Source organism: Ambystoma mexicanum, chromosome 11, assembly GCF_040938575.1.
Source record: "Ambystoma mexicanum isolate Mex_15411 chromosome 11, UKY_AmexF1_1, whole genome shotgun sequence".
NCBI classification, from domain to species: domain Eukaryota; kingdom Metazoa; phylum Chordata; class Amphibia; order Caudata; family Ambystomatidae; genus Ambystoma; species Ambystoma mexicanum.
The window spans coordinates 421017204-421044335 of record NC_090934.1 but is presented as its reverse complement, the minus strand read 5'-3'; the positions used below and the strand labels follow the sequence as shown (position 1 = coordinate 421044335).

Genomic DNA, 27132 nt, shown 5'->3' with positions numbered 1-27132 from the left:
GGGTCCACCCAATTCAGCCCAAGCGAACACGACACCTCCGGGAGCACCGAAGGGGAAGTGCCCATGGAGGAATGACAATTGGATGTACAGTGGAGTAGGCTCGAATAAAGTGGGGAGGGTGGGTAGATGGCACTAGTAATGACACGTAAATGTATGCTGAGAAGCTTTTAACTGACACTGTTGGTGTGTTTTTTTATTTCTTTTTATGTTATGTTGTAAAAAACAATAAAAATTGTTTTAAAAAAAAGGAAAAAAAAAGAAATACAAATTAACACATGAAGGAAAAGCACCAATATACAGAAAGACCAGCAAAAGAGGAATGAGGAGAACCAGGGGAAAAGCTAGGACTCGGGAGGAGAACCAGAAGTATGAGCAACATGGATGGGGGTGGAGCTAGGAATTAGGGAAGAGAACCAGTAATGAGGATAGCAGCAGGTAAAGGGGAGGTGCAGACCTAGGAAACACTAAGGCAAACCAGGAACAGGAATAAAAGCAGCCAAGGAAGCAGTAGCACCTGTAAACAGCAGGTTGAACTAGGAGTAAGCGGACAAGGAAACAGAAAAGAGTAATAGTAATAAAAGGAAGAGAGGGAGAGAAGAGCTAGGAATCTGGATTAGCAATAAAAAAAAACACATTAAGAAGAGGAGGAGAACCAAGAACCAGACAGGACAATATGGAATAAACGTAACAGAAGAAGTAGGAGAGACAGGAAACAGAAACAGAAAGGAGAACCAGGAAATCAATCATTAGAGGAGGGTGTGGGGGCATGATGAGGACTGGGCGTAGAGAACAATTAGTTAATGCTCAGGAAAGAAAGTGACAAGAAGTCGAGCCAAAAGTCCTGCAGTGGAAAAATGAAGCAGTGAAAGATACCTCAGGCACCTCCGTGAGAAATGAGCTGTGAGGGACATAGCAGGAATCGTTTAGAGATGGACAATGCAAGAACCTCACAGCGAAGAGTGAAGGAAAACTAAAAAGGATAGAGTAGGGCCAAGCCACGACCACACACTGAAGGGAGTACTGAGGGACACATCAGGAATCTCCAGGGTGAACTGGAAGAGAGATAAAGCCATAGCCATGGAGAAAAAGAGGATTGTTAGGGTTTATTTTTTTTTTTATTTTTTTTTTTTTACACAAGTTGCCATCTGTGACAGAATTTAGGAAAGCCCACCTTGGGTGAACAGGGTTACACTTTGTTAGGTTTGGCCAGCCTGAAAAGGTATGTTAGTAATGGACGAGCAGCCAGGCTTAGTCTAAGGAGGGAGGAGGGTGGAGGGCTGTAGTAGGGTACAAAGACCTCAGAGCACACCTTTGTTCAAGAAGACACTTGTACACTGTAGATATATAAAAATAAATAGGCATTTACTAAAGGCAGACTGTTGTAATACGAAGTTCAGGCAAGTAAAGAATATGGATATATATATATTTCTGAGGCTTGTGGAATCTGCTTAGATCACATGCTGTGCATAGGCCGACATCTAGTGGAAGCTGCGGAGTATTACAGTTTGTTTTTCGAAAATCGAAAAAGGGCGTCGACACAGGGCGTGCCAGTAATACTATCCCTAGTGTGACGTCCACTGTACCCATGATCCCTCACGCGTCTAGGATCCCCAGATTGTTTTTTCCCGCCATTCTGGTCGGAAGCACTTCATCGGAGTTCCCTGGCTTTGCCATATTTACACTTAAAAATAATTCTAATTTGCCCCATTTTCTCACCCCTACGTCGACCAGCATCTCGACGCCGAACCGGGGAGGAGATCAACGTCGAAACCCGACGGATTGGGCCTTGAGGCTTCCGGCTCGGGCCTGGGCCGCTGGCCTCGGCCCTACAGTAGGGAGAGTGGGGGGTGGTACACTTCCACACTCGGTTAGAAACACCTTCTTACCTACACACACTTGCCCGCTGCCCACAGGCGCGTATGGAGGGTACGCCCTTTCAGTTTTGCCCCAAGTGTAATAAAAAATACCCTTGGGTAGATAAGCACGCTACGTGCAACCTTTGCCTGCCCAGAGACCACCCCGAGGCGGGTTGCAGGGCCTGTAGCAGGTTTAAGACAAAAACTCTTAAGGACCGCTCCACCAAGCGTTGGGCCCACCACGCCAAGCTAGCAGCTATGGAGGCGGAGGGTACCTTCAGCGACAGCAGCGACGCCGGACTTTCGGACGGCGAGGGCACCAAGGCGTCGAAAGACAGCCTAACGCACGTCCCCGGCCTCGGAAGGTCGTCCGTCCCGGCGACTATGGGGAAGTCCCCCGGCGACAAGAGCGTTACACATGCACACGCTAAACACAAAAAACCCACCCGAGATTCGACGTCGTCGAAACCTCGGAAAGAGGCACAAAAGGAGCGGTCCGAAAGGACGTCCTCTGGGCGGTCCCGGTCGAGGTCGCCGCACGACGTCAGGCAAGCCTCCACACTTGCACATAGTGCCTCGCCCATTAACATCACGGAAGATCACTCGTCCGGAGACGAACACGGCTTCCATCCCCAGCCTGCACCCCAGGGAAAGGGTACATCACTTGGGAGTGAGGAGGGCCCAGTTTCGAAGCCTAGTTCGAAACACAGGGATTCCACCTCCGATCCTCGACGCCAGGCGTCGAAAGATAAGGGAAAGGGTAAACACACTTCCACCCACGGGGAAGGGGGTAAGCAACAAAGGAAACAACCCTTGCAATCCCCCACAACAATAGAACTGACTTCCCCGTCCAAGTCTTCTCAGGGACAGTCCATAGAGAGTTCCAGCAGGGTCACCCCAAGCTCAAAACTCTGGTCATGCGAGGACATTGACAGAGTAATGTCAAGGATGTCCTCCTTAGCAAATTTCTTCGAAAGACACCCTGACCAACTACTAGCTTTAAACCCTCAGGAATCTTCTCCCTCAGGTTCAAGGGACCCTATCCCTTCAAATAAAAGGCCCCGGGTCGAGACACCAGTAAAGGCTTCAGAACCCTTCGAGGTCCAACCCTATTCTTGCCTTTTCCCTACAGGCCAAGGAGACTCTTCCCTTATAGAGGGCCAGGATTTTGAAACACCAGAAGATCTCGCAGTGTCAGATTATTACGGGGAGGACGAAGACGAGGATGAGCCAGAAAATAGCCCAGATATTTTCAGAATGGACTCACCAGTCGAAAGGGAAGCCCCAGTGTCTGATTCCCCAATAGATAATCAGCCCCTCCTAAATGAACTGCTCTCTCGGGCAGCTAACCACTTCCACATAGACACACAAGGTGTCCAAGAAGAGAGGGACTTCGCGGAGGAACTAATAGGGGAAAGGAAGACAGTAGCCCAGACCATTCCCATCCTGAAATCTATTCAACGCAGAATAGCACCATCCCTTGTCAACCCAAACTTGACAAGACCTGTAAACCCGAGAGTAGAGAAGCTGTTTAAAGCAGCCCAGTCGGACCCTCTATATATTAGAGGCCAACTTAAGCCAGACTCTCTAGTCGTAACTAACACCCGCAAGAGAGCTGGAACCCCATTATCTTCCTCGGAGGCTCCCCCCGACAAAGAAAGTAAGAAACTCTATGGTTTTGGTAGAAAAGTAGCTTCCACGGCAGCCTACCAAACCAGAATCGCGAATTCCACCACACTGTTGGCCAGCTACAACTGCCATCAGTGGGAAGAAGTGGCAGCACTAATAGATTCCGCTCCCGAACCCCTTAAGAGCCAGCTATCTCGCATTTGTGCAGAGGGAAGAAACGTCTCAGGCTGCATTTTAAAAGCAACTTTAGACGCCGCAGACAATGCGGGTAGAATTATAGCAGAGGGGACTGTCATCAAAAGACATGCTTGGTTGAGGCAGTCGGGATTCAGAGCAGAAACACAAGCTGCACTCTTAGACAAACCAGTGGAAAGTGATCTCCTGTTTGGAAAGGCAGTCGAGGACGCACTAAAAAACGCTAAGGAGGAATTCGACACCCTCAAATCCCTTGGCCAGTTAACTACAAAACCACCTAACCAAAGAGGGAACGGCAATTTTCGGCGCCCCCGCGGCCAAAATTCCAATAGAGGAAATAGCTATTCCCACACCCAGGGTACACAGTGGAACACCAACTCACAACAGTCTACCCAGGGGTATGGTAGGGCTAGTAGAAGAGGACGTGGTAGAGGCAGAGGCAGCCCCAGTAAAGGAGGCGGCACGCCTCCACCAAAGCAGTGACGCTCATTTCAGGGTCCCTTCCCATGCAACCCCAGTAGGGGGACGAATATCCAGCTTCACCCAGGCATGGGAAGGGATAACATCCGACAGATGGGTGCTGTCGACAGTATCCAAGGGGTACTGTATAGAACTACTGCAACGTCCCCAAAACCACCCTCCAAGACAAAAAGTCCACTCTTTAGAACATCAAAAGATCCTCCTCGAGGAAGTCTACAATCTGCTCCTAAAGGACGCGATAGAACTCGTCCCAGGACACCAGGTAAACAAGGGTATCTATTCAACTTACTTCCTTGTGCCAAACAAAGATTTAACAATGCGCCCAGTATTGGACTTACGGCCTGCCAACAAGTATGTCAAGCCCCAAAAATTCCGTATGACCACGCTACAAGAGGTAATCCCACTCCTAAACAAGGGGGATTACATGGCAACCTTGGATATGAAAGATGCCTATTTTCATATTTCTATGCTCCCGGCGCACAGAAAATACTTGCGCTTCAAGGTGGACAGTCGCCACTACCAATTCAAGGTACTGCCCTTCGGGATAGCTTCAGCACCAAGGGTATTCACCAAGGTACTGGCGGTGGCAGCTGCACACCTACGCAGGGAGGCAATCCCAGTGTACCCTTATCTAGACGACTGGCTCATAACGGGGGAAACCCCAGGAATCTGCAGATCAAACATTCAGAGGACTATCGACCTCCTCCACGAATTAGGCTTCTCTATCAACGAGAAGAAGTCAAGTCTGGTGCCAAGCACCTCAAAACAGCTTCTAGGAGCTATCCTAGATACTCAGAGAGAATTGACCTTCCCTTCGGAAGAAAGAATTCGGAATATACTTCTGCAAATTCCGCATTATCGGTCAGGTCAACATATAACAGTACGCAAAGCTATGCGGTTACTGGGCATGATGGCGTCATGCATTTACCTGGTCCCCCACGCGCGTCTGCGCATGCGTCCCATGCAGGAATGGTTGGCGAAACAGTGGTCTCAGGCAAGTGGTCAGTGGGACGATCTAGTGGTCGTTTCGCCAACACTCGTACAGAGCCTACACTGGTGGACAAGAGAGAATATCGCAAAGGGGAAACCCTTTTACGATCCCGAAGTACAGGCAGTGGTTACTACAGATGCATGCCTGACTGGGTGGGGAGCTCACCATCTCCACCACACAGCTCAGGGTCTCTGGTCTCACTCAGTAGCCAAGAACCACATCAATCTGCTAGAGCTTCTGGCAGTATTCCGTGCGCTGCAGGCGTTCGAGCCCCATCTACTGAACTTGTCGGTGCAGATCAGGACGGACAGCACGACAGCCATGTTCTATCTGAACAAGCAAGGAGGGACTCGTTCGCCAAATCTGTCCAAGCTTGCCCAGAAAATATGGATATGGGCACTCAGACGGAACATCTTCCTGTCATCGCAACATGTTCCAGGGGAGCTCAATTCCCTAGCGGATGCTCTAAGCAGAGACCCCCTCCCAGAAGAACACGAATGGGTCCTTCACAGAGACGTAGTAGAAGATCTCTTCTCTCAGTGGGGTTTCCCCACTATAGACCTATTCGCCACAAGCGAAAACAAACAATGCCCAGGATTTGCATCCAGGTTCCCCCAAACGGACTCCCAGGGGAATGCCCTGTGGATGAACTGGTCAGGGATGTTTGCGTACGCTTTTCCACCAACTCCTCTCATCAGGAAGGTGGTGTACAAGATGAACAAGGAATCAATGACGCTCATCCTAGTTGCTCCCATGTGGGCGAGACAACCATGGTTTCCACACCTACGCAGGATGGCGGTGTGCGAGCCCATCAGACTCCCAGCCTGGTACAACCTTCTGTCCCAGCAACAAGGTCAAACACTGCATCAGGAACCCAACTCTATGAACCTAGCAGCATGGCTCCTGAAGTCATAGAGTTTGGACATCTCAAATTACCACAGAGGTGTATGGACATTCTAAAAGAGTCCAGGAAACCAAATACAAGACACTGTTACTTTGACAAGTGGAAAAGATTCGTTATCTGGTGCCAGAATAAACAAATCAACCCGGTTGATTGCACTCCTTCCAACGTTGTAACATACATGCTCCACCTGCTGGATGCAGGGTTGGTTTTTAACTCTCTCAAAGTACACCTGGCAGCCCTCTCGGCTTACACCACATCCCATAACAGGGTCTCGTGGTGGAAAGTACCAGTGGTTAAAGCCTTCATGGAAGGAGTAAAGAGACTTCACCCTCCTATTTCGAACCCACCGCCAGGATGGGACCTCAACGTGGTGCTAGCTAAGCTCATGGGGCCCCCCTTCGAACCCATGCATAAAAGTAGTCTCAAACACCTGACTTATAAAACGGCCTTCTTAGTAGCCATTACCTCCATAAGAAGGGTCAGTGAAATTCAGGCTCTGTCAGTGCAAGATCCTTTCTTTACTATCCACAAGGACAAACTGGTTTTACGCACACACCCTAGGTTCTCACCAAAATTCATATCCAAGTTCCATGTAAACCAGTCCATCGAGCTTCCGGCTTTCTTCCAAAACCCACAAAGCTCGGCTGAGGTGAAACTACACACCCTAGATGTGCGTAGGGCGGTCTTATACTATGTAAATAAAACCAGACCGCTAAGGAAAACAGATCAACTGTTTGTCTCCGTAGCTACAGGCAGAGAGGGGGATCGCGTCTCTAAGGGCGCTATCTCTAAGTGGATTATCAACTGTATACAGCTGTGTTACTCTCTTTCTAAAAAGACTCTGCCGTTTACACCAAGGGCCCACTCTACTAGAGGCATTGGGGCCACTCTGGCTTTCATTGCAAATGTTCCCCTCGACACCATTTGCAAAGCAGCTACTTGGAGCTCTATTCACACTTTTACTCAGCATTACTGCATTGACACTCATTCCAAGACAGATACACAAGTGGGACAAGCGGTTCTAAGACACCTGTTTGCTCATGACCCTTCTCACATCCCACCTCCTGCTTCTGGTACTGCTTGCTAATCTATGCACAGCATGTGATCTAAGCAGATTCCACAAGCCTCAGAAGGGATACATTACTCACCGTAATCGTATTTCTGATGCTTGTATCTGCTTAGATTCACATGCGACCCACCCTTCCTCCCCTCCGAGAGAAGGCGCATGGTTGCTTGTAGTCTTACCTTTCTGTCTATCTGCTTGGACTATCTGTACTCACACTACTCCTCATGCTACCTCATGTCAGGAAAAACACAATCTGGGGATCCTAGACGCGTGAGGGATCATGGGTACAGTGGACGTCACACTAGGGATAGTATTACTGGCACGCCCTGTGTCGACGCCCTTTTTCGATTTTCGAAAAACAAACTGTAATACTCCGCAGCTTCCACTAGATGTCGGCCTATGCACAGCATGTGAATCTAAGCAGATACAAGCATCAGAAATACGATTACGGTGAGTAATGTATCCCATATATATATACAGTATAGGATTGCTTGCAATACTCTGTTCAATAGTAGACCCATGATGTTCACAGGTAAGTAAAGTAGAGTAGCTTTTAGGTTAGCAAATCGCGTAATCAACCACATTGAAACATATATGCAAACTCTTAGTAACTTTTTGTAACTTTGACCCAAGCCTGTCTTAAGAGTCCAACCCTGTCTGGTATCAGTCCCTCAAAGTTCAGATGGGTCACTGGGACACCAGTGATCAGAGATTAGGCGAAAAAAAGGGCATGAAGGCAAAGTACAGTGTTGCGAGAGGTATGCAATGATTCACCAGGTGTCGTCACTTCTCTGCAGGGAGGAACCCCTTCCCATGAGGCTAGGGAGGTGTGGCACTACCCAATAGTCCCCGTAGGGGTGTTTTGATGCAGGAGGACCTGGTTATGACTACCTAGGGTATAGGCCCTCTCCAACATCATCTGACCCCCCTTCCATCACAAACCCCTTTCTTGAGGATAAACATATGTACTATTGTAATACCTTCAGTACAGCCCAGGTAGAAAAAACGAGGGCGAGGAAGATCACAGAGGATGTGAAAAGTACTGGCCAGGCAAGTATTGATACAAAGTGGCCCAGAGCCGGCATAAAGATGCAAATGTCAAAAGGAACAAAGGACTTTCAGCCAGGGAGGAGCTGGCAACAAATTATAAGAAGAGGCAAAGGACTATACACACTGTCAAGCCCAGCTAGGTCAAGCCAGCCCCCGGAGTAGCGAGAGGTGAGGAAGCTGCCAAATGCAGGAGTCCAGAAGCGGCGAAGACCAAAGACTGGAGGATGTGAGAGGAAAGCAGAGAGCATTTCCAGCTGGCCCGATGGCAGCAGATCCAAGGACCGGTGGAAGAACGCGAGGCAGTGGCATGACCTCCCGAATGGGGAGGACTGTGTGGTCCCACAACGACGCTGAGACTGCAGGGAGCCAATAGATGTGGATGCCATGAAGAGACTGACATCAGTCCCTGTAAGAACCAGCGCTGTGCAAGCAGCTCCCAACGTGTAATGGTCATGGCAGACTGGTGGGGACAAACGAAGAGTCAAGGGATCTCAGCTTCCAGCCATCAATGTGGCGGAACCTGAAAGTGGGCTAAGAATGGTCAGGGACCCTATCACGAATGGAGAGTGCATCTGAGGAATTATTTCTCATCTCAGTGGAGAGAGAAACCACTGACCACCAGAGAAGGGTTGGGTACCCCACAAGGAATAGGGACTGCTATCAGAGGAGTACTTCTTCATCTCAATGGAGACAGTGAAACCGCTGACCACCAGAGAAGGGTTGGGAATGTCACAATGAATAGAGACAGCATCCAAGGAGTACTTCCTCATCTCAGTGGAGAAAGAGAAACCGCCGACCACCAGAGAAGGGTCTGGGACCCTACAATAGTTGAAAGAAGTAACAGAGGAGAACTTCCTCAACCCAGTGGCCACAGGAAGACCACTGAATACTGGATAAGGGTCGGGAACCCAAAGTAAAGTGCAATACAGCATTGGGAATCTTTCCAAATCAGTGACCAGAGGGATGTCACTGAAGCTCACAGAACGAGTTGGGACACTGCAAGAGCCTGGGAAAATAGGCCAAGGGCATTACAAGTTATATGTTGAGAACCAGGGGAAGGGAGTCATTCCCCCTAGTGCAAAGTGTGTGAACATTGTGATACATCCAGAAGCGAGGCATTCTCCTGGTAAGGAGTCTGAAAGCTGAACTAATATAGAAGTCACCAGAACGTCAGAGGAAAGGAGTCATTCCCGCTGTCTTGTACCTTTTTGTGAAGAGGAATCTGAAAGACAAGCTAAAACAGAAGTCCACAGAACATCAGGGGAAGGGAGTCATTCTCCCTGGCTTGTGCCTTTTTGTAAAGAGACCTTTTCTGAGTGTACCAGGAGAAGGGAGGCATTCTCCTGGTGGAAGGCTTCACTTTATTTAGCATTCTTAGGTTTAAGTGTAAGGGATAGAAGTAGGGTTTTGGACAAGGACAGTGAATATTAATTGATGGACATTTTGACATTTTCTTAGTTTTAGGTTGAGGCGGGGAAACCCCTTATAGAGTTAGGGAAAGAGGTTTTTGCAAAGCTCAATAAATGTTTATGAACAAAACAATGCCACCTCTTGGTCCGTCTACTACTTCTACACCCTTGCAGGTAGAATCCAGCAGGATTCTTCACTGTTGCTGGTAAGTAAAAAAGGTGGGCAAAAAGAAGCTCAAGGAGGTTATGGTGACCCCCTCAAAGGTTGCCCCAAAGACCAGTGTCCTAGGGCAGGCGGTTTTACTGCAAGAGCCCATTGGGTTGTCCACTCCATTGTAACTCTATGGCGACCTGGGAGGGTGCAATATACAAGCTATCTGCAGCTCCCAGAGTCACTGAATCAAATAAGCAGGCACCAGGTAATTTGTACCAGGAGTGGGACAGAACCTTTAAATGAAGAAACAATTGCAGCAGGACGGTTCCAGCAGTGAGGCGAAAGCAGACCCGGTCACAGGTTTCTCAGTCTTGGCGATAGGAGAAGGGGACTTCGGTGGATCTGGTGACAGTTCACGTGCAGATGGACACCCAGCAAAGGATCTTCAAGGTTCTGGCTTGTTGGCACCTTTTTCAGGCTCGGTGAGCGACTGTTGCCGGGCGGTCAACTCTTTTCTGTTTCTCGGTCCTCGCCTCTGGTTAGAGGACCTTCAGGAGTCAATTAGAGTAGATGCAGGTCTAGGAGGATGCCCTCGAAGTTGCAGACAAAACAGTGCTTCTGCTGACGATGCACAATGATGCATCACATTACCCTGGGATTGGGAGTTTGCAGGCCGTGAAGGTCACAGCTCTTCCAGGGATGGCGCAAATTGTAGTTTGTCTTGGTATTGGTTAGGCCCACCAGTCCATGGGAGGAAGTAGTCTTCTTTGGATCTTCTGTCGCTTAGAAGGAGAAGGTCAGGACAGCAGAGGTTACTCAACTGGCTCTGGCGTTTGTGGTAATTTGCTGGTAGCGTCTTGCTTCATCCTTCTTCTGAATCTTTTGTTCCAGTGGTCGACTCTAAGTTTCAGCTACAGGACCTCTGAATTTATCCAGGCACACTGACTGAGTCCACCAATCATGTCCCGTGCGCCATTCAAACTTGGGGGGCGGGGGGTGATTCTCCAATGGGGAAGCGAGCCTCCCAGTCTTATCTGGTTTCAGTCAGGCACACTACAGGACAAAGGACAGAGCAGTTTCAGTCACCTCCCTTCCTTTCCTGCCAGGCACTCGGACAAGCTTCGCAGGCTTTCCCTGGGAATCCCTACGAAGACAAAGGGACAAGATGACCCTCACCAGCCCTGAAAGGTAGAAGAAGGCATAAGAAAGGGCAAGTCATCTTGTGCAGGGCTTATAAAAAAAGACCACCACCATTATGGGTAAATGGTGTCCCCTGTGTGCCCTTTCACAGCCGTGATGATGACTTGTGACAAAAGTACAGGAAAAGTCATGCAAGAGGTACACTGCCACCAGCCTGAACAGAGGAACTTGTCACAGTAACAGATCGTTACTGGAGAATCTCGAAAAAAGGGATACATTGTCTCCCCTCAGTGCTCCACTTAAGGCAGGGTGTGCTGATCTTGAAAAATAGAACACACAAGGGATAAAAAGGTATTTCATTGACCGCCTTATTTTAAGAGCTAGTCCGGGAAACAAAGAATCAATGTGGTGGAAGCTCTAGGAGCTTCCGGCAACACTTCACAGAAAGTGCTGTGTGCTGCTTCAGAACATTGTAGATGCCAATAAGTTGGTGGAAAGCATGACTCCAAATAAAAATTCCAAAAGTAGTCAACAAGGTTCCATGACTCAGAGTAAATGAAAGGGTGAGTAGGGGGGCATGTTTCCACTCTCCCCAGAAGAATTAGCAAAAGAATTCAGGTGTCCAGCAAAAAGTGCCTGGGGGACTGTCAGAGCGTGAAGATTTCACACAAGAGAAATCTACTCTAACAAAGATGAACATGGAAAACGGTGTGATCCTAGGCAGGTAGGGGAAGAAAGGGATGAAGGGGAAGCCAGGCGTGGAGATGGGCAAAGAAGGAACCTCGAAGGGTGGTGGTATAGAGTGACAAAGGTGGAACCCAGGTAGTGTAGGGCTAGAATGCTCGAAGCAGAAACTTAAGAGACTATTGATAGAAAATGATGAAACGGAAAAGCTGAGAGGCACATGAACAAATCAGGAACCTGGGGGTAGACAGACACTATAACAGGAGAGAAGAGCTAAATAAAGATGAGGCAGGAGTCTAAGACAAAGAAAGGGACAAAATAGAGTCCTAGAATTGCAGTGCTAGAGGGTGGCAAAACATGAGCGTAGGAAAATAGAGGTTGGAGCAAAACAAAGTAGTAACCTCAGATAGTAATGTTAGGATAGTAATGTTAGAAGGTACATAACAGGAACCTCTTCAAATTCTTGGCATATGTAAGGTCCTTTGGCACAATGAGGAAGGCATGGTTAGGAGGCACTGGGTGATATTGGGGGGTGTTTGGAAGGCGCTACTTCCTTGTTTGTTGCCATTGAAAGATTGTTTGCATATATGAGGAGGCACTTGAAGGTCACTAACATCCTGGTTTCTGCATTAACAGCCCCAGCACAGCCCATTAGCGGCCCATCTGACCACATGCCATGGAGAAGTTTTTTAAAAGACACTTCAAGCGGAAAACTGCACGACCCAGTGCCCCGGAGGGCTCCCGGCACAGGCGAACCAGTGTGGCCACTAGCAAGGCCAGACGACGCTCCAATACAGGATTGCCTTCAGCGACGCTGGCTCAGCGACGCCGCTCTAGTGTCCAGCTGCAAGATCCACCACTGTGCGTGGACTCATTACACACACTGAATAATGTGGGCACATGCCGTCGGCGCTCCAGCAACACTGCGCCCGGCTTAATTTCTAAAATGGTAATCCAGAAGAAGCGAGGGGCAAAAATTCGGGCTATTGACTCCCACCTTTTGGGCCCATCCATGTTTCTGGCTAGCCTGATCCGTGTACACGAAGACAATGGTGAAGCTGGGTCAGGGCTGCCCACTGACATAGAGGTTGGCAGTGACGGCCAAACCACCGATGATTGCGAGGCCAGTGAAGCAGAGTCTGGAGGCCAGGGCTCTTCTTTAGAAGAGGGCGGCAGCTGGAGCGAGTTGTCTCCCTCTGGGTCTGAAGGGGATGCAACAGAGACAGATGAAGACGATGGTGATGATGATTATGTCTCTGAGAATATGCAGCATTTGCACTGTTCCCCAGGTGCCAGCATTGCCTTCAGGCCCTTTGTCAGAGGACCGCGCTGCCTGCGTCGGAGCTCCTCTCACCTCTTGCCAGCAGACTGTGTTTACTCTAAATCGGCCTATGGGTTGTATGGGCACTACCGACGTATCAGCCAGAGGAACAACTTTTGTCCCAAGCCGAGGAGTCTGGCTGGGCGTGTGGTGGGCAGGGCTGGACCCTGTGCTAGGAGAAGAGCACTAGGTGGAAAGTGCCAGAAACCTGAATACGTAGGTGGAGAAGGTGCCCCCCTCTACAGAAGCATTTCCGACCTGGAAGACACCAGCGGCACCTCGGTCAAAGCTGAGGCTGAACCAGTGTAGGTGGAATCACAATTTATATATGTTTTCAGTGTCCCGGCGTGCTTGCAAGGGTTTAAAAAGAACCCAAGCACCTAAGAAAATAACCTCATCACTGGTACTAAGTGGGTTGTACATGTGTCATCATTTGGGCAGACGTTCCATGGTGCAGGCAAATTAGACAACGTTTGAGTAGTCCAATACCACTACAAAGTCTGAGGAGGCAAGGCTACAGTCATGGCCTGCCCTCGGGTTTTCAACGTTTAGCTCTCCAGATGTTTTGGACTACAATCCCCATCTGCCGTAGCCAGTATAGTCAATGGTGAGGGATTGTGAGAGTCATACTCCAAAACATCTAGAGAGCCTTACCTTGCAGATGCTTGAAACCTTCAGATCACCGTTTAGTCGGATTGATCTAATTTTGGGAGCCATGAAGACCTCTTAATTGCAAAACCTTTTGAAGCAGGTGCTATGGACCGCTCCCATTTGGAAATCTGTGCATCATTCAGTAATCAAAGAAGTTAGTCGAGCAGGTGCAGCTTGGGTATGTTGGGGGTAATCTTATTTTCGAAACATTAAGTAGGTGCAACATAAATATTTTGATTTAGGCTATACTTATTTTTTTGGTTTTTTTTGTTTTTTTTACATATTCCTGTTCTCAAGCATGTGTACCTGGCTATTCCTCTGTCCAGACTACCCTTGGACAGCTTCCTGTGTTGCATTGCCATTTGAAATCTCCCCTCCCTCACTGAACCAGTCACACTTTCCAATTCAGACAAAGAGTATTAGAAGAACAAGTTACTTCCCAACTGGTAACGTTCTTTTGACTGGATGTTCCTCCAGCGTATTCCACATCTTTGACATGTAATGTCCACAGCTGTGCACTTCGGAAACTTTTTCAGCAGAGGGCATCCTGCATCGATGCCGTTGGGTCGATGTCCCTCGAAGGCCTCAGTCAAGGGCGACGTTACCAGATGTTATAAATAGGACTAAAGGCGCCCGTAGCCTCAGTTTCAGTTTTTTCCCTCAGAACATGTGGCACCAGTCTCATGCCTGCTTGACTGCACATAGCCTTGCGGAAATGTAAGCTGCAATCGCATAGGAAATTCTCCTGAGGGGCAGGCTGGTAGGGCGATATGGAATACGTTGGAGGAACATCCAGTTGAAAGAATGTTACCAGTTGGTAAGTAACTTGTTCTTCGAATGGATTGTGTCCTCAAACGTATTCCACATCTTTGACAGACTACCAAAGCAGTACCAGTACCAGTAAATGGAGGAGGGAAAATAATTTAGAGTACCCAATCAGGTTGCGGAATAAAGAACCGCCTTTCCAAAGGTCATATCCTGACCATGGATTGTATCCAGGGAGTAATGTTTAACAAAAGGTGTGGATTGAAGCCCATGTGGCTGCATCACAAATATTCCTAATAGGAAACCTCTGCTGAAGTGCTGTGGAAGTACCCACACCCCTAGTGGAATGCGCTTGCAACCCTTCCGGAGCGTCCTTACCCGCCAATCGGTAACACTCCGTAATGGTGAGGATAATCCACCTGGACAACAGCCTGGCCCAATCGGTGTCCAGCATATTCTATAAAGTGTTGATCGTCCACTCTGACCCTGACATCCTAGAAATGTAAAAGCTCAGAGCTCTCCTAGGATCCAACCGATGGAGTCGCTCCTCTTCCTTACCAGGATGAGGAGGAGGGTAGAAAGATGGAAGAACCACCTTTTGACTCAAATGATATTCAGATACTAACTTAGGAAGAAAAGAGGGACGTACACGCAGCACAACCCTGTACTTGTGAAACACAGTAGAGGGTGGCTTAGATGAAAGTGCCTGCAATTCACTCACTCTGCGAGCGGAAGTAACCGCAACCAAGAACACAGTCTTGAAGGACAGTAATCTCAAAGGACAAGAGTGCAAAGGTTCAAATTGAGCACCCATAAGAAATTTCAAAACCAAATTCAAATCCCAAACCAGCACCTGGAAAGGAGACGGCGGGAATACATAAGTCAGTCCTTTAAGAAACTGAGAAATCAAAGGAATCTTAAAGTAAGAACATTCTTCAGATGAGCGCTTAAAGATAGACAGCGCCGCCAGGTAACCCTTAATGGTACCCACTTGAAGGCTCCTGTGGGCCAAAGAAAGTAAGAAAGACAAAACCATAGGAATGGAGCACTGAAAAGGATCAACATTGTGACCTCTGCACCAGTCGTAGAACTTTCACCAACGGAAACGGTACAGGGATTTTGTTGCAGGCCGCCTGGCCGAAAGCAACACCTCCATCACCTCATCCGGGAGGTCCCAATCCTTATACCTCAACCTTTCAGATACCAAGCGTGAAGGTTGAGAGTCTTGACCTCTGGATGGAGAACCTGACACCCGCACCCACCCCCCTCGTGTGCACGAGAGAGAGAAAGAGAGAGAGAAGATCCTCTCGGTAGGGAAGACGGCGTGGAGGACAGATGGACATTTCTAGAAGGTCCGGGGTACCACGCTCTCCTGGCCCAATGCGGAGCAATGAGGATCATGTGGGAACCGAACCTCCGCAACACTTGAGGAATGATAGGGACTGGAGGAAACACGTACAGCAGTGGGAATGACCAATCCACCACAAACGCATCTCCTAAGGCTCCTCTTGGAGGAAATTCCCTTGAACAGAATCTCTCGCACTTCCGGTTGACACTGGTGGCGAAGAGATCCACTTGCAGGGTTCCCTAAAGGGCAAAGGTCTCTTGAAGGACTTCCTGAGCCAACTCCCACTCGTGCGTGATCGTACTCTTCCTGCTCAGAGTGTTGGCCGCCACATTTTTGTCTCCCGCCAGATGAACTGGCGAGATTGAAATTTCCTGCTGGATGGCCCCGAACCAGAGCTGCATTGCCTCTCTGCACAACGAGAGTGACCCTATTCCCCCCTTTTTTGTTGAGGTAATGCATGGGCACTGTGTTGTCCTTCATGATCAGAACACTCTTCCCCCGTACAGAAAAGCCTTCAGGGCTAGCCTGATGGCCCTCAGCTCTAACAGATTGATGTGGAGTTTGGACTCCGACGGAGACCAACGACCGCTGGCTGTCAAATCGTTGGCATGAGCGCCCCATCCTGTGAGGGAAGCATCTTTCACTACAGTCACCTCCGGCCATGGTTGCCAAAACGGTTCCCCCCTCGTTAGGTTCCCTTTGTTGGACCACCACAGAAGATCCTGGGAGACCGAGAGTGGAATCTGAACGGGATCCGACATCTTGCCTGAGAACTGTGACCACTGCATCTTGAGAACCCATTGCAGGGATCTCATCCGCAGCCTGGCCTCTAGCACAAGAAAAATGCAGGATGCCATGAGGCCGAGCAACCTTAAGAATTCGAAAGCCGGGAGACTCTGGGCATGTTGAAACTTGTCCACCATCTGCACAATGTGATGAGCCCTCACCTTGGGAGGCAAGCACTTCCCCAAGGACGTGTCTAACACAGCCCCAATGTACTGAAGCAGTTGGGAAGGTGTCAGATGCGACTTCTTGAAATTGAGGGAGAAGCCCAGCCTGTGGAGGGTGCGGCAGGTGAGACCGAGGTGATCCAATGCTTGCTCGGGAGAGCACGCCTGGATCAGCCAGTCGTCGATACGCTGCCACCACCACCATTTGCTTGGTGAATACCCTCGGGCGGAGGTCAATCCGAATGGCAGGCCCCGAAACTGAAAGTGCGAGTCGCCAGCCGCAAACCTCAGGTTTTTTCTGTGCTTGGGATCAATTCGCACATGAAAGTAAGCATCCTGTAGGTCCAGAGACACCAACCAATCCTGAAGTTGAAGGGCCTGGAGGACTTGAGAAAGAGTAACCATCTTGAACTTGTTCTTCCTGAGAAGTTTGTTCAACCAACGCAAGTCCATGATGGGTCTCAATCCCCAGTCTTTCTTTGGGATCAAAAAATAAGGGGAATACCATCCCTTGTTCCTCTCCGCTACAGGCACCAGTTCTATAGCGCCTTTCTCCAGCAGGGTTAGGATTTCCTGCGCAAGGAGCAGATCCGGAAGCTTCAAAGAGAATTTCCCTGGTGGATTGTCATGAGGCCGCTGAAGGAAGGGAAGGCAGTAGCCGTGGGCTATGGTATCCAGAAACCACGCATCTTAAGTAATGGCTCGCTATTCTTCGAGATGCTGAGATAGTCTGCGCACAACCGGTGAACCATGGGACACGGCCTCATGACTGTTTTGAAGCGGCTGCGGCAGTGCCTGAAGGCAAAGTGGCAGCTGGCCGAGTGGCTTTTGCACCACGATTTCCCCGACCACCACTGGGACTTTTTCGCTGTCCACCATGACTGGCGGCCCCTCTCGTTCTACCAAAGGAGGAATAGTAACAAAAAGAACCTCCCCTCCATTGCTGTCCCCTAAGATGAAAAGAAAGAGGTTGACGCACAGCTGTGCTTAAAGATTTAGCCACAGCTTTCGAGGTCTGCAACCTCTCAAGGCCAAACAAATGTGTGCCATCAAAGGGCATGTTGAGAAGACGGGCCTGCACATGCGGAGCAAAATCCGACTTCCGCAACCACGCAAATCTGCGTATAACGGTGCTCGTAGCTATGGATCGGCTAACACTGTCGGCCGTATCCAAACCCGACTGAAGAGATTTGCACATGGCATCCTTGCCGTCTTGCACGAGAGCAAGGAACCCATCCCTTTCTTCCACCTCGGAAATATGCTCAGCCGCTAAAGAAACAGTTCCACAGAGTGTGTGAAAACCTCGCCAAGGCACAAGTGGAGTTGGCCGATTTCAAGGCCATGCTCCCAGCAGAAAATACCTTCAGGGCCCAACCATCGAAGTGCTTGTCGTCACTATCTGGAGGGATGGTAGGGTACGCTGCCTGCCTCGAGGTGGCCATAGCCGCCTGAAGCACCAAACTCTCAGAAGTGGGGTGAGTAGATAAATAGCTGGGGTTGCTAACGGAAGGACAGTATTTCTTTGTCAAAGATTTATTAACAGCCGGAAGAGATTCTGGGGACTGCTAAGCAGCTGCCACTCTTTTCTGCAAGGTGAGATGAAATGGTAAAACCGGGTCAGAAGACGGACCTTGATCTAAGATGTCCGATAGATCATCCTGCACAAAGTCTCCTGGAGGACTGGACCAGCCCAGATACTCCGAGACCCTAGCCATGAGCCTCCTGTATGAAGACTCTGCGTGAGCCCCAGGCTCAGGCCTACCAAATTCCACTTCCGGAGAAGCGTCCAACCCACTGGCATCATGGAGGGTCTGCCTCAACTCCTCCAACTGACTGTCTCCAGAAAACATCGGAGCTTCATCAAGTTTACCAGGGTCCTCAAATTCAGACCTTTCTTCCTCTTTATATATGTCAGCCAGATGGAGTTGAAACCCAGGCCTGGTCACAAAAGAGGTCCTAGAGTCCAAAACTGGCCTCAAATACTTCACCGTAGCCTTCCAAGGAGGATCCACCACATTGGGGTACTCCAAAGACAAATTACGCGAAAAAATCACCAAAGGCGCCAATAGAGCTGAAGGCTTCGACGCCAAGAGCGTTGACAACCTTGATGTCGTGCGCGCCGAAGGCTTCGACGTTGACACCAGTGCCGACGGCGCCGTGGGCTGATAACATGGCAAAGCGTCGACGTCCGAGTCGGACAGACACGGCGCCGACCGAGTCGACGCCAGCATTAAGCCCTTAGAAGGTTGCAGCTGTCTCGCTGGGGACGAGGACCGAGACCTAGAAGCACGTCTCTTTCGACTCTCCGAAGCCTTGTCTGAGCGGGACCTCGAAGGTTTCCTATGCCAGTCGCGACGCAGACCCAAACCCGAAGGCGTGTGAGCCATGGTACGAGACCAATCCTGGCCGGCTTAGTTAGAAGGCGCGACCGGACCCGTGCCCTGCGATTGAAATATCGCTAACATTTGCTCCTTAAAGGCAGCCCATTCATCCGGAGTCGAGGACTTCGTCGGGCATGCCACTTTCCTTGCGGCTCCCTCCTCTGAGGAGGATGGGGAAGGCGACCGGTGACCGCGCTTCCACGAATGCCGCGACAGAGAAGAAGAATGGAGGGAACCACTCCAGGACCGAGAACCCCGGGCCTCCACCCGACGCGAGAGTCACCCCTCGAGTAGTCGGTGGACACCCCTTTGTACTTTGACTTGGATTTTCGGGACTTATGGGCCTAGAACCCCTACCTACCTGCAGCTTCCCCTTCTGCTCCCGGAAGGCCTTGGCAGTCAGCGACTGGCATTTCGAGCAGTCATCTGTGTCGTGCGACTCGCCCAAGCACCACAAACAAATGCGATGCGGGTCGTTGATCGACATTTTCGACTTGAAGTCCCGGCCGGTCTTGAAGCCAGATCGCGGAGTCGGAGGGGTCGAAATAAAAGACATCTCAACGATGATAATACGAGGCGTGCCGAGTTTCATGAAGCAACACGTTCGTGGAAAAAACAACTGACGCTACGGGTGCCGTGCATCCTATTTATAACATCCGGTGACGTCGCCCTCGACAGAGGCCTTCGAGGGACATCGACCCGACGTCATCAATGCAGGATGCCCTCTGCTGAAAAGGTTTCCGAAGTGCACAGCTGTGGACATTACATGTCAAAGATGTGGAATACGTTGGAGGACACAATCCATTCGAAATAGGGCTTTGGGCTGAAAATTACACTACAATCGAACAGACTGCAGATCTTTGACGCTTATCAATGGTATATGTATTTGCAAAGATCTTAATATAAATCAGATCAGAGAAAACACATTTCATATGTCTGCACAGTACAGACCAACAGGTGTGACTACTTTATGGTCTTACATTGTTAACTGGACACAGCTCATCCTACCAGGTTTGGAAAAGAGGCCGTTCTTAGAACCCACTCTATAATGTAATGTGAAGTGGTAAATTATCACAGAATGTGTGTCATTTTGGCATCCTCCTGGTGCATGGCTCTGGAATAGAAGGTGGGAGAGATGCTAGATTAGTTGGAGGTGACGGAGAGGCAGTTGCAATTCTGGATGTATTGATAAGGGCATGCCACAAGAACCCATTTTCTGTTGGCTAGTATGCATTCTAAGTGGTTCATTTGGGGAACACGTGGGTTGATCCTGTATCCAGAGACAAAGGGTCAAACAGAAGTATGTATTGTGGAGTTTCAGTAAATCACTTTGCAGCACCTGTCACCGTAGGACCCAATGTATAACCCAGAGTGTCTGCCCAATGTATGCCAATATATGCACTCTTCGAAGAACTCGTGTTGCCTAGTTTCACTGCATCTTAGCTTACTTCTTGAAGGAACATGGAGGAGCCTATGCCATTCAAATTATGTTTTTGTCAGTTTACTTCCACCTGCCCCACATTTCACTCTTAGGATTAAGGGTCCAGGCTCTGGTAGAATTACCCATTACTTTAGGGTTAATAGAGGCTGGTCCTTCCTAGCTACTCAGTCATTTAGAGAATTGGGTCTGCAAAACTGGCCAGGAACCTATGGCTGTTAGAGCACTGTGTTCTCAAAGTGGGAGGACGATGAATTTATAAGAGCTATTAAATTAAAGCCACATCAAGAAATGTAAGACAGGATGACAAGGATGGCTGAACAATGAATGGCCGGTACTGTGATCATATGGATCAAGATGACGCTGGAAGGACCACCCTTTGCATGCCAAAGCTCCCTTAAAAAATATATATAACCAAACCTATTTCAGATGGAACTCTCCACACATCCTCAATACTGCTTCTTCTGGGAGTATTCTGCCTTACCCAATTGCTCTTCTAAGACCTAGCTGTGGAGATGTCATCTTCATTGCCCAGGCTGCCTCTACAAATGTAGGGGAACCCTTTGCCCTGGCTTCTGAGGGCATGAGCAGTAAGAGTTATTGCTTTCAAGTGCTGAAACGTATGGTCTATGGGATTCAGTTGTCCCTACCAATGACATGCTGCTGTTAAGCGCTGGGGATATCATGGCTATTTGCTGTGGCAACAGTGGCCTGGTTAGCAGTGGTCAGAGTTCATGCTTAAATGCTTATGGGTGCTGTTTGCCAGGATGCTGTAGTCTACAGTTAAGCTGAGGTTTAAGCCCTTACACATTAGAGGTGGGTTCACCATTCCAAGATGTCTGCTGCTGTATATGCTGTGGGATGGCCGAGAGGTCTCCGTTGTTGTCATCATGGATTCTGTGTATATAAGCGAGCCGGCCAGCAGGGATTGTTCCGTAGCTTTACTCCATGACACTAATGACAATTGCAAGTGACGTCTCCCAGTGCAATCTGGCTCTCCTCAGAATCCACTATCGGACCAAAGGTCTGGACCTCATGCATTGCTAGCACGAGCACTCGTGTCCCTGTAAAAGGGGAACGCACTGACACATTTCTACACACCTGAGGGGGTTTGCTCCCTCAGCCGGAAACGTTATATAGCAAGCGGATGTGTTTTCTTGGTGCTGCCTAGAACTTGGAACGTCGGGCACTACACAAGTCATCTGCTTTGGGTGCTGTCCATTCCAGCTCTCTTAAATCAAGTCGGAATGCCCAGGGAGCCCATAGCAGAGACCTGCTGAGCGGCAATAACGGCCATGTAGAACAGACAATATTTGCCTGCTGATAGCTACTGCTTCCAAATACCTGTGTGTGCACACAGAAGCGTGATAAAGGGCCAAGTTTACTTGGGAACTAAAAGGGTTCAATCAGATCCCCTTTTAAGAAAGTTGAAGAGAGCCTTTGAAGGGAAAAGAGATGGTTTATGGGTCGCCACGTGGGGAACAGAGCTGCAGGGACCCAAGCAGCCTCCCAGGTTGCACCCATTAATGAACAGGACATTCCCCTCACCTTGCCCCACGCCCAAACCAACTCATGACAGTCTTTGAACTATGCAGGGAGATGGGGCAGCTTGGATGGGTGGTCCACTGCAGTGCTGGGAGGCGGGCTGCATGAGGACAGCTTGGTTGGAATCACTTGCGGGTTGTAGTCCTCGTTGAATTCATTAGACGTTGGGTACATGCTGATGGGGGACAGGGTGCTGTTGTCCACTGCTGCCCCGCAGGTTGGACCATCCGCCAGGGCAGGTTTGAAGATGTTGCCGGTGTCTGCAGACGTGGCCCCGGCCACACACTTTCATGCCACCCAACACATTTCCCCTACCTCAATCTAATGGCATCATCCAAAATAACCACTGAGCCCAGCAGTCTGTGGGCCCTCTTCCCTAGGGACAAGAGGTGAGCACTCTTCCTCGGGCGTAAAATGCTATAAAAATCCCATAAAAATACAAAAACAAAAATGCCTATTCTGGGATTCTTCACTCTGACCGAGTTGCCTGGTTTGAGGGATCCTGCACACACGCAGCCCTTCTATCATCCTGCCAATGCTTATATCTTGCCTAACTCTCCTCTGCACACCTCAGGAGATCTTGCATACCATGGTGCGACATTATGGTGCGACATTAGTGGCATACCTTGAGTTGGTGTGGTACTAGAGTATGCTTTGCAACACACTGTTGAAACTTTCCGCAAGGTTGTATTGTCTCAGGCAGTAGGGCTGTGATTTCATGCTGGAAGCCCGCCTTCATCTGGGATTCGGAGAATGTGCTTGATCAGAATTGGATGTAACTTTCCAACTGTAAGGTGTCAGGAAACCCTCCTCCTGATTGGAAGACTTTGTCCATTAAAAGCACTACCATGTTAACAGTGGCGTCTTCGGTCCATGCCACCTTGGGCCATTTGGATTAGTAGTCCGTCAGTACGAACCATCATTTCTCTTTTGAACCCAAACAAGAAAGGGGTCTGATGGTGTCCAAAACTATCTTCACAAACTGGGAACCTAGCGTTTGCACCAGGTGCAAATGGTGTTCCCAACTCACATGATACTTTTTGCCATGTGTGCAGGGCAGATAGAATTTCCCTGCCTTCTTCTGGGTGTCCATCCCTGGCCCCCAATACTCATTGTGGACACAGTGATTTGTTATGCTTCTGCCCAGAAGACCTCTATAGGCCATGCGGCTGATGTGCGTGAGAGCGCCCTCAGGTGGGTGACTTTCTCACCTCTAAATAGTACCTCGCCAGGTGCCCACAGTTCTTCCACAAACCTGTGGAAATGGTCACTGATGTTCGCGTCCTGGTTTAGCATGACTTTTTGTCACTGCATACCGATAGATGTGTCTCGTAGCCACAGGTCTTGGTTCAAGGTAGACCTGAGAAACTGCGGCCCACATGTCTTCTGCCTCTCTTGGGGAGGGGGGCTGCAGGGATAAGCAATCCACCACTGCATTTATGCTATTGGGTGCATGCTATTTTGGAGTTGTATTGTTGTAGGAATAGGGCTTATATGTTCATTCTGTGTGATCTGGATGGGCCAACCCGAAACGGTTTGTAGTCTGTTTTGGTCACAAAGGGGATTCCCCATGGAAAGAATTTAGCGTTTGATGGCCCACTTGTATGCAAGGGCTTCTTTTTCATGGTGGAGTAATTCTTTTCAGTGCCCAGTAAACAGAGATACAAAGGTCACAATCGCTTCATGCCCCTAGAACCACTGTCAGCTGCCCTGAGACAGACAATACTTGTGTTGGTGGCCGGAACAGTCTAGCCATGTGGGTTGAACATGTCCAAGGTAGGAACCTGCACAATGTCATGCTTGTTCTTGTTGAAATCCACCTCATGCCCCTCCATTAAATAAACCTTTTGGTGTTTCTTCAGCCAGTCCCGTAAGGACACACACTTGGAGGCAATGTCTTTCACAAATGTGGACTAGTATTCAGCCAGGCATAGAAATGCATGCAAGCTGTGCTTGTCACAGGGTATGGGGGTCTGGTTTTTCGGCATCTACTAGGCTTACTTTGGAGTGAATGCCTTTCACGCGTATTACATTGCCCAAATAAGTTCCTTAGATACCCTGAAGCAACATTTATCTTGTTTGATGGTCAGAGTGGCCTCCCTTAAAGTGTTTAGTGTGTGTATGAGAGAAGGGTCTTAATGTGAAGCATCTTCATTGAAAATCAGGACGTCGCCTTGGAAATATTTGACGTTGCCTTCATCCTTAAACAGTTCCTCCATGACTTGCTGAAGCACAGCATAGGTGGAGGTGAGGCCAAAGGGTATGCATTCAAACCCGCATTTGAAAGTGAAGTTATGAAGGAAGTGAGTTGCTTCTATTTATTGCACAGTTCAATTAGTGGTATGCACTAGACAAATCAAGGGTGGAAAAGTACCTGGTACCTTCGAGCAAGGCTAACATTACCAGGACCCTGGGGAGCATGTCTGCCAATCCAAATTCTCTCATTGAGAGTTCTTATATCTCTGCATAATCTAACTTTTGGCTTTTCGGGTGATTACTATGGATGCGGCCCATTCATAGATATTTTAGTTGAATTACTGTATCTAGCGCCTTGAATCCGCAGGGCTCTGTGCGCTCTATAAATGTTCAAATAAATAAATAATATAGGATACTACTTTCTCTAGGATGCTGTTTGCAAAAAGCTTGTCTAGCTCTTTCTCCAGCTGGTCTTTCAGACAAAGGGGAATGGTCGGCACCTTGTGGCCCACAGCGGTTGCGCCTCTTTTGAGGACTATCCTAAGTTTAGAAATTCTTCCAGATGTGCCATAGAAGACCACAGGATGCCAGTCACATATTTCTCTATCCACTAGCATCAGAGATTCAGACGCATTTAGATACAGTGTAATGCCTGAGGCTTTCTGGTGGCACTAGCTCAGAAGGGGAGGCACCTTCCTTGACCACATACATCTTGCCTTGCAGCCTCCTCCCCTTGAACTCTGTCAACAATGCAAAAACCAATAATGTCGATTTTTATCTCCTCCATGCACATTGGATTTATGTTTGGTGTGGGCAGGTCCTTTATTTTCCACCCTACTTTAACCCACACATTGTCCCAGTCCACAATGTAGCACTAGACCGAGTGTGCCAATATGTGCGGCTTCATACCATCAATATACACTTCACACCATAGGACTTCAACGTCCTCTTTTTCTACAGTGACAATGACCAGGTCACTAATTTCGTCTCTCACGAGCTGTACCTCCTCATCAATATTTACAATATCTTCAAAAACGTGGGAGCCATTCTACAGAGTAACATAGGGCCACTGCGGAAGACCCACGCTAGTTGGACCCCTTACCCACACTTGTGATAGGAGACTCCGTGTGCAGGGCATTGTGGGTTGGAGGCACATGACCTTAGCTGCCACATATGAAACTTACATACTTTTCTTGGGCTGCCCTTTGCACTCCTCACTCACCTATGCGTCATTCATTTAGCAGTAATTAGGGTGACACCAGGATTTTTGTCATTGCTCACCGTGCTACTGTCCTTCCCTTTAGTTCTACTAATGTCCCTGCTGTTTGCTGTTGACTGTTGCACCATGTGGGCCATGCCAATGGCATGCTCATGGTGAGGGTTTTTACTGGTAGCATTCTTTTTTAATTTGGGCAATTAGTAGGTAACAGAGCCACCTATAAGCCGAAACTATTGTTATAGAGTAGAGATAGGGAGAACAGCATATGAGGAGGGACACAAATCTTGAAGGTGTTTGGTTATTTGTCCCCCCCACCCATTGACTGCCCATGACCATGCTATTCATTCTCTATGGCCATTCCCACCCAGTACCTGCCCCTCCCCACTCAAAAGACATCCTCATGGGAACTCTTTCAGCTCACTTTATTCAAGCCTTACCATCAAACGTTGCACTTGAATGGCTTAAACCAGGAAAAATGCGAACCAGGACTGCCTTCAGGCACTCGATTTAGAAGCACTATGCGTGTCCTTCACTGAAGTACTGTTAAAAAGCATTGGCAAATCCAACAGGTTGACTTGTTTATAAATATTAGGCATTTGACAGACACTGCTATTAGATGCCCAGGTTCTCGCCCATCAATGGCCAGTTAATACTACTACAGCAGTTCCTGGCAAGTACCCTTCCTTTGTATACACAAAAGCCCAGGGATTTTGCTAGGTCTGGAATAGATCCGGGGCTATGCCAATATCGGGACTGTCGGGACTAGCTACCCGCTTGGTTGTAGCCCCTGAGCTTCTGTCCGGGGCTACAACCAAAAGACCCGGGGCTATAGCCCCCTCAGCCCCCCCTAGCAACGCCTCTGCAAAAGCCCAAACTGTTGACATTGCCAATGCTTGTTGTTATTGCAATAGCCCACTGATTGGTCTCCTGTGAGGCCTCCAGTCAGTGTTCCACATTCGCATTCGTTAGGCAACATATGCCACCATGGGTTCGTTGTTCCCTTGGTTGCATACAAAAAGTGTCTGTCGAGTACAGCATTATTTTTTGCATCAAATTGTGAAGCGTTATTTCCAGTGCTGCCATGGGATGTTGGGTTCACTGGTTGTGGACTTTGAAGGCGGGAGGTGCTTGGATCATGGACTACATGTCCAGGTTCAAAGTAGCAGGCTAACAAAAACGAACACAATTGGATAAAACAATTTGCTAAACTAAGGTAATAAGATTCAAACAAGGAGCTAATTTAATAAGCTAATACAACTCCCGCTGTGGTAAATCATCGGCAGTTCCACTCCACTGTTCCTGGAGCATGACTTCCTTCTGGAAGCTCTTTGGCGATGGCCGACGTTGTGTGGATGGGCTCTATTGTGCCCCTCTTACACAATGCTGAAAATGTACAAAAACTACTGTGGAACACCCAATCATAGAGATAGATAGATAGATAGATAGATAGATAGATAGATAGATAGATAGATAGATAGATAGATAGATAGCTCTGTCTCTCACACACTGGAGTGGAGAGGCACGTCACGTCAGTGAGGTAGGCAGGGTTGAGGGAGCGCGAGCTGAGGTCCTGAAGGAATTAATGAAGTGCAGCTGGGGTGGGTGATTGCCGGGGGGGCAGGGGGGGTGTTGGATCACCTACACGGTGTTGTTAAAGAAAAGAGTATTTTGGGAGCATAAGAACAACATACATTTTATATTTAAAATATGCCTGTGATAGTGATTCAAGCATTAAACCCTCCTAAGTAAGTAATGCATGT

The 27132-nt window shown here is 48.8% G+C and overlaps 1 protein-coding gene across 16 annotated transcripts in view; it reads left to right on the top strand.

The window, feature by feature from the left end:
* The window catches only part of DGKZ (diacylglycerol kinase zeta), a 1700725-nt gene that overhangs the window by 590974 nt on the left and 1082619 nt on the right, over positions 1-27132 (top strand). For 8 of the 16 annotated variants that reach the window (XM_069623225.1, XM_069623224.1, XM_069623229.1 and 5 more), the window contains exon 2: positions 12195-13184. The exons of the other annotated variants lie outside the window; for them this stretch is intronic. In XM_069623225.1, coding sequence (XP_069479326.1) covers positions 12235-13184 — 950 coding nt within the window. In that variant the 5' untranslated portion in view covers positions 12195-12234. The remainder of the gene's footprint in view (positions 1-12194; positions 13185-27132) is intronic. 16 annotated transcript variants of the gene reach the window in all.